The following is a 7,500-nucleotide window of genomic DNA, read 5'->3' on the forward strand; positions in this document are numbered from 1 at the left end:
GGTCAACATAAATATATTAATTCACACATCGGCACTTCTATGAAACATGATAAATCTAATAAGAGAGATCTCACGGACTGAACACTCTGAGTGTGCGCATGAGAGCGGTGAGGACGCCGGCCAGGTTGGTGGCCTGCGTCATGAGCGTGTTCATGGAAGGATGGTCCATGCCTCGCCCTGCCGCTGACAGCGCCGCCCGCACAGTCGACTGGTAGGTGGTGGCCACGTCCCGCACTTTGACGACCACGTTCTGCGTTTGGAGAGGAGTCGTGGTGTGGTGCACCACCTGGCGGGTTACATCCACCATGCGCTGCAATAACGTCATGCAGTTGGATAAGCACTGAAGTAACGTGTCTTCGGACTCGGTGGCTGACTTAACAAACAACTTGGAGGCAGTTACGAACTGTCGGGACTCGCTGGTGAGGGCGTCTCTGGCTTCTTGGAACTTGGTCTCGTCCTGCGTGGCCGTGCCGCCAGACCGCTGTGCCTCGGTGCACGTTGCTGTCATCTCTGTTAAGGACTTGAGAGACGAACTGACCAGCAAGGAAAGTCGGCGGAAGGCTTCGCGAGATGCTGGGGGCATCATCTCCACGTCCTCTGCTTCCTCTAGCGAGTCCTGGTCAAAGCTACCGGAGTCGAGTGAATCGTCCAGGTCGGTGCTGCAGGGCGTCTTGCCGTTGACCATCTTGGCTTTGGGCGACATTTTAGGGGAGGAGGTCTGGAGGGGAGCCATCTCTTGGTTCAGGCTGTTCTTCAGGGCTACGCTTGTGGTGTCAGGTCTTGGGAGTCTGGAAGTTGTGGAAGCCTTCCCGGTAGAGCGAGCAGGACTCCGAACACCGTTGGTTGCCGGTGGGGAAGCTGGAGCTCTCCGGGCTGGTGACTGACTAGTCTTGGCTGGGAGCTGCGGTTTCTGCTCCTCTGTAGCAGGTGACTTGCGGATTGTCTTTGGACTACTCTTTAGTGGAGAGCTCGAGCCTCCTCGTGGAGACGTGGGAGAAACTGCTGGAGCTTTGCTGAGTGTGGGAGGCGAGGGAGCAGCCAGCTTCCCCGACGTGCTGGGACGATGCGTGCCAGGGATGCTGTTGGTTGGAGAGCTGGAAGGGCTGAGCTGCGGCTTGCGAAGTCTGGAAGGCACCGAAGGCGGCCGTTCATTGTTGTCTGGGGAGGGACTCCTCAATGTCTTCCGCACGGGCGACGGCGACCGGATTCCCTTGTTATGCAGAGCTACTTTCACGTTGTCCTGGAATGACAGAGTTATTGTAGTATCCATACGATCTCTATATTCAACCATCACATACAAAATCTCTACTTAATTACAATACTGCTATTAATAAATATACTTATGAGAAAATATACTTTAACTACTGTCGGAAACACAAAAATGTGTATATTATGCCACCAATCTGTATGTCCATCTCAACTCTACTACATGTACCACAATTTCCGCATACCATGAATACTCATCACTATGCCACCAAAAGGAGAAATATAAAGATCTCTGTTAGTACCATAATGTATCTTCCACACCCGATATACAGTCTAAATAACAACCTAGTGTTAGAAAATGTACTAATCAAAGTGTGTCTTCACTAATAATGCTACAGTTATATACGAGTATCTACATCTTTGTACATGACTGGCTAACCTTTCAATCTTCTTAAATGTGTCATAAACAAAAAGCAAATCTGTTTGTTAAATGTCTTCTATGTATATACATGATATATATTTGTCTAATACCACACACCAATTGTTAATTTGCCTGTTTAAAGCTGGTGGTGATCAAAATGCACCTGGTTTGAATGCAAATTAAATAGCAATTTCTTCCATAACCCTGACAGTATCTCCCTTCCAGAGCATTGGCGAGGATCCTACCTGTGAGGAACTGCGAGGGAGCGGAGGTTTCATGGCAGCTTTGGTGCCATTTCTTGGCGGCAACTCTGGGGGATCTTCGTCAGTCTCCAGGCTCTTCAGGGAGGCTGACTTGACAGTCACTATGCTTGAGGATGACGTAAGGGAGTCATTACTGGAAGCGACACTTTGCTTGGAGGGAGACCCGGGGGAGGTTTTGGCTTGGCTGAGATCCTCGCTGGAGGCTGAGGACTTGGTGCTCTTTGTGGGTGACTTGTGGATGGTATTGGAGCCTGACTGACTCATGATATCCCCTTGCGAGGCTGACTTGACGAGGTTCCCTGTACTCATGGAAATACTTCTCTGGATTTTTGAGGGGGGTGAAAGGACGCTCTTCTTGGGGCTGGTCAGAGTGCCAGTGCGCGTGACCGGAGTGCGGGGGGGAGGGGGTGGCGGGTCGTCGTCCTTTGCCTCAGACTTGCCGGCGGGCACCGTCATCTGCCGCTGAAGAGTTGACGGCCGTTGGAGCGAAGACGTGCCCCACGGTGACCCCGTGTTGAAGGTCCGCACTCTCGACATGACTGAGGGAGGCTTCTCGCTGCTGCTCTCGCTGCCACTGTCCTGCGAGCCGGCAGCAGACGCAGCTGCGCTCGCCATCTGTTTTCTCTTGAGAGTGTCGAAGCTTTTGAACATCTTGTCATTTTCCTCTAAGGCCTGTGCCAGTTTGGCGTCTAGCTCACACGCTACATTCGAATTATTGGATCTGAGACTATCATAGCCGGATGAGTCGCTAGGAGAGCTTGACTTGTCTTTGCTAAGTTTGAGTAACAACTGACGATTGTCTATGGAGGCACTCGAATTGGGGGGACTAGCATGGCCAGCTGCCTTGGGAGGAACTTCAAAGCGCCTCTGCAGGGACGCCACCTTGCCAACTATGGCCCGCTTGGCCATCGTCTCGGAGCTGACGCGGACCTCGCCGATCTCCAGGTCCTTCTCGCCCCCTTCGGCGTCGCTGTGGGAGCCCTCGTCGCCCACCATCTGTAAGAAGACAGTCACAGTATAGATATCCTATTTATATACTGTGGGCAGTGAGGGGATTTACATGAAAATGAATGAATGAATATAAGTGTGTGTGTGTGTATATGTGTGTGTGTGTGTATATGTGTGTGTGTGTGTGTGTGTGTGTGTGTGTGTGTGTGTGTGTGTGTGTGTGTGTGTGTGTGTGTGTGTGTGTGTGTGTGTGTGTGTGTGTGTGTGTGTGTGTGTGTGTGTGTGTGTGTGTGTGTGTGTGTGTGTGTGTGTGTGTGTGTGTGTGTGTGTGCCGTAAACGCAATCAACAATTCCAACTCTACAACCAAGGCCGCTACTCACCCGACTAATCCCTTCTTTGGCTTCGTACAGTCTACGTATAATATCGGATGATCTGTTGTCTTTATTATCCGAGGAAGGCGGGGGAGGGATGATGAAAGCCGAGAAGTCGTACTCGTTGCCTATCTTGCGGCTTTCGGCGTAAGCCTGCAAATCCTGAGGAATAGAAAGAAAAGGTTACCCACGGATACGAAGCGAGGACCAGCAGCATATATTCCATGAATCCGCAGCATAGGACTGTGACAAGACCTCATTAAGCTAAACTCTAACCCCCCCAAGAGCAACCGGACAAAGTATTCTTCCAAAAGCGACGGGGCATCATACCACAGATCCCTCGGGAGGCGGCGGGATGGTAAGGTTGGCGATGAAGGAGTCAATGTCTTCCCCTTCCTCCAGGTGGATGCCCAGCTGACGAAGGGCGGCGAGCGTAAAGTTGGGGCTCCTCCCCAGCACTTGGCCTCCTCCTCCTCCTCCTCCGCCGCCGCCGTTCACACCGCCGGCCCGGGAGAACACCGAGTCGTTGGAGACCATGCTGGTGTTGAGACTGCTGAGGGACATGCTGTCTTCGGTGTCGCTGGCGCCTGCTGGAAGACCACGGTTTTACGTTTACTCACAGAGGGAAGGGCGAATGATTAATCGGAGTTGCATTCATTTGGATATCACTGGTGGCGGTGAGAGGATCCTTTTCTACTTCTGATTCAGAAGTATACGAAATTATGACTATCTCCTGAAAATGTATCTACAGCATGCAGAATGAATAATTCTTGTTTAAATAACTTGTCTTACTTTTTTTTCCTTTCTCTCTCTTCCTCCCTCACCCTCTGTCTCTCACATACGTCAAACATTATATACATGCATGCTGAGGAATATCTTTCACCTGTAGTTGTGGAATCAGCGTAGCTGGCGTTCGCATCATGATCGAGCCAGCTCGGATTGGTGAGCGACCTGAGGTCACCGAGATCTTGCTCCAGGGCTTTGAGTTCCTTCTCCAGCGTCTCCCTGTCAGCGAAGGGGGTGGGCGGAGTGCTCAGCTGCGGAGGAAACACTTTGGCGCCGTCCTGGAGAAGCACCCAAGGCATAGGTAAAATAAACAAGACATATCTATCATATTCACAACTAGGGCACTGTAAGGTACATTTAGGAAGGCATTCTTTCGTATGAAGTTTCGCTATCTTTCTTAATAAGAATAAGCATTCCAAGCGGGTAAGATGCAAAAAATTTGAAAAGGTGGCTGCGTCGACTCACATATGCCTGCGGGCGTACCTCGTCCGGGGTGATGGGAGGCGGGATCATCGTGAGGTCGATGATATCCGGGTCCAGGTAGAGCGTGCCCTCGGCGAAGGTGTAAGGCAGGCCCGAGTTGTCCTCCAGCTGCTTGATGAGGGCCTTGATGTCGTCCTCGCGGTTCTGGAGTGTGAGAGGCAGGTTGTCTGGGGAGTGCAGGCCGAATGACGACCCGCTGGGCTTGAGAACTGAAGAGGGACGTTGCGGTGGCTTGGCTGCGTGAGGAAGAAAGGCGAGGACATGTTATAGGTTTCCTCTTGATGTCGGGATCTCTTAACTCTGAATGGCATGCGGAGTTGTCATATCAAGAGGTCGCATGGGAGGAACAAGAACTCACCAGGACGATGCGCTGGGCTCTGCGTGGGCGTGGACTGCGAGTCGGTGTCACTGCCCGAGCGCTCCTCACTTTCCACTACCTCGTTATTTGGCAACAGCTTCTGACCCTGCAAGGAAAGAGTCGCTTCATTTAGATAAGTGGATCACAATTGTAGACGAACGCTCATTGTTGTTTATAGCATGTTGTAAGTTCATGCAAATTTAGTTGAATAATCTGTTAAACATTTATGGTTTAAGAATATGGTGCAAGTGTAAGATGCGTCTTTATTGCTCATTAATACTATGTTACCTAAGAATTTTAAACACTTGACAGACACCCTGAAGTGGCGTCTTAAAAGAATGAGACTTGATCACTGGCAGTTAAGAGATAGCATGAGTGAGGAGGGTGCGTGACCCACCTGAGTCAGAAGTAGGAGTGAGTCAGAGTGCTTGAGTCTGCCGTACTGGTCTGATCGGACACTCTCCACGTCCGTGATTTCGCCGTCCGCGTCACTCAGGTAGTTCTCAGCGTCCTCCACCAGCTGCTGCAACTCGGCCACGCGCTTGATTACCTGCGTCACACCGTCAACAACCTCAACAAAGGAACGACTGGCGACTACGACTACCCTTAATTAACTCTCTACTGATTAGTCTTAGGTCGTAGCTACATCGTGTTTTCTTTGAAAGTTTACCTTCCATTCCGTAGATAGAAGTGCATAATTTAATGATCTGAATGTGATTCCTTTTAATATGTTATTTATTCATGTTTACGGGAGTCTTGGTGTTTGCTGCTTAAAACGCACCCGTGTCTCTATCACGTGAGCTACTCAAACAATCAAACAGATAGATCTTTGACTTTCTGCGCAATGTTTAGTCTAAAGTGTGGGTAAAGAGGGCTGGCTGGTGGCGGGGGTGAGGTGTGAGCATGCTGGAGTGGGGGTGAGGCAAGCCTGGCCCAGGGCGACGTGTCAGCCTGGGTTAGTCTAGCGTTCGTGTTAGTCTTCATGCACTGATCACTACTTGCGGCAAGATCATGGAAGGTGATGTCAAACAAATCGTTATTCTACTTACGTAATTGGTTAATTCAGTTAATCTTGAGGTTAGTATACAACACATACCTGGAGTTCATGATGGCGAGTATCATTCCCAACCAAAGGTTTCTGTCTTAGCAATCAACGGCGACATCTACCATGAACTACCCTTGTAATTGTGATTTTGTGTATGCACGATTCTATCCGTGTGAATGAGTGTATTTTCACGTAGTTGTAGTTTGTTTGTGTTTCCTGTGCACGCGCGCGCGTACGTGTGTGTGTATGTGTGTGTGTGTGTGTGTGTGTGTGTGTGTGTGTGTGTGTGTGTGTGTGTGCGTGTGCGTGTGCGTGTGCGTGTGCGTGTGCGTGTGCGTGTGTGTGTGTGTGTGTGCGTGTGCGTGTGTGCGTGTGTGTGTGTTGTGTGTTGCGTGTGCGTACGTGCATGTGCGCACTCGTTTGTGTGCGTATGTGTGCGTATGTCTGTGTGCGTGTGTGTGTGTGTGTGTGTGTGCGTATGTGTGTGTGTGTGTGTGTGTGTGTGTGTGTGTGTGTGTGTGTGTGTGTGTGTGTGTGTGTGTGTGTGTGTGTGTGTGTGTGTGTGTGTGTGTGTGTGTGTGTGTGTGTGTGTGTGTGTGTGCGTGTAAGTGTGCACTATATCAACATTCCTGTCCCTTACAGTGAACCTGAATGATGTCCTGTGCCTTACTTCACAAGGACAGTAAAGAAAGTTATGCTCTAGACCAGGCCACAGGAATGGCTCCTACGCTATCAAACATCCCGCAGTCCTTCGGCGCGGGTTCTCTCTCCCGGCCGGTCACGCGGCGCCTGAGTGTCACCAGACAGCACTCGCAAGACGAACTCAGCCTCACCTGCTCTCTCAGTTTCCATGACTGAGGGACTCCTGTCATGCACAAAGTACTCGCCCACAAAGAAAAAGCCTTCAGTTCATGCGCCTGACGGTGTGGTGATGCGCAGCAAGTGCATGTATACATGAGGCCACACTGCCTGTATCACCATCACCATGATACCCGCGGCAGGACTACAGCAGAGGATCAATCTACAGAGCCAGCAGGAACGCGGGGGCGATCCTGCACCTGCTGGTGGCGGCGCAGGAGGAGGAGGAGTAGGAGGAGGGGGAGGAGGGGGAGGAGGTGGATGAGGAGGGAGGGATGCGGCCATGACCTCATGGCTCATGCGGGCATGAACGAGGGGATTTGCGGGGCAGCTCTTGTCATACTTGCACAATGGGCAATTTTGATTACCTTATGGACCACCTTTTGAACTTCGATGCATTTAATGATATAGCGCAATACTTCTAGAATGTTCTTATTAGGTTTGCAAAGGTCATCCAGCGAGCGCTGGAGAGAAGCTGTCCTTCTACGTCAAATGCTGCATCGATTTTGTCCCTGAACGCTGACGGCTTCCATATGAACATAAAACTTCCCACAGAAACAGAACCGCCTGCATAACCCAGTACAGAAAATTGGCAGTGAAAAGCTGGAATTTCACAAAGGGCAAAATTCCGACGTCTCTAGTCTCACCCAAGTGTGGATGTAAGAAGGAACGTTAGGAATGATTCCTTCAACTTCACAGACAGAAACCCTTTGACTTGTTTCTTAAAGGCAGAGAGTCGCGCTTTTAGTTTCAAAGCGAG

The 7,500-nt window shown here is 50.5% G+C and overlaps 1 protein-coding gene across 19 annotated transcripts in view; it reads right to left on the reverse strand.

Annotated features, from left to right (window-relative positions):
• The window catches only part of LOC122247320 (uncharacterized), a 675,408-nt gene that overhangs the window by 722 nt on the left and 667,186 nt on the right, over nucleotides 1-7,500 (reverse strand). For 11 of the 19 annotated variants that reach the window (XM_086550722.1, XM_086550725.1, XM_086550719.1 and 8 more), the window contains 8 exons: nucleotides 5,235-5,387; nucleotides 4,838-4,943; nucleotides 4,462-4,715; nucleotides 4,094-4,274; nucleotides 3,541-3,800; nucleotides 3,220-3,372; nucleotides 1,873-2,886; nucleotides 1-1,240 (listed from right to left, as the gene is read on the reverse strand). The exon at nucleotides 1-1,240 is cut by the window's left edge and continues 722 nt beyond it. In XM_086550722.1, the coding sequence (XP_086406848.1) occupies nucleotides 71-1,240; nucleotides 1,873-2,886; nucleotides 3,220-3,372; nucleotides 3,541-3,800; nucleotides 4,094-4,274; nucleotides 4,462-4,715; nucleotides 4,838-4,943; nucleotides 5,235-5,387 (3,291 nt within the window). In that variant the 3' untranslated portion in view covers nucleotides 1-70. The remainder of the gene's footprint in view (nucleotides 1,241-1,872; nucleotides 2,887-3,219; nucleotides 3,373-3,540; nucleotides 3,801-4,093; nucleotides 4,275-4,461; nucleotides 4,716-4,837; nucleotides 4,944-5,234; nucleotides 5,388-7,500) is intronic. The other 8 variants (XM_086550726.1, XM_086550721.1, XM_043006516.2 and 5 more) reach the window with 4 other exon arrangements.

Source organism: Penaeus japonicus, unplaced genomic scaffold (genome assembly GCF_977035675.1).
Source record: "Penaeus japonicus unplaced genomic scaffold, GWHDUDI00000001_assembly GWHDUDI00000024, whole genome shotgun sequence".
Lineage (NCBI taxonomy): Eukaryota > Metazoa > Arthropoda > Malacostraca > Decapoda > Penaeidae > Penaeus > Penaeus japonicus.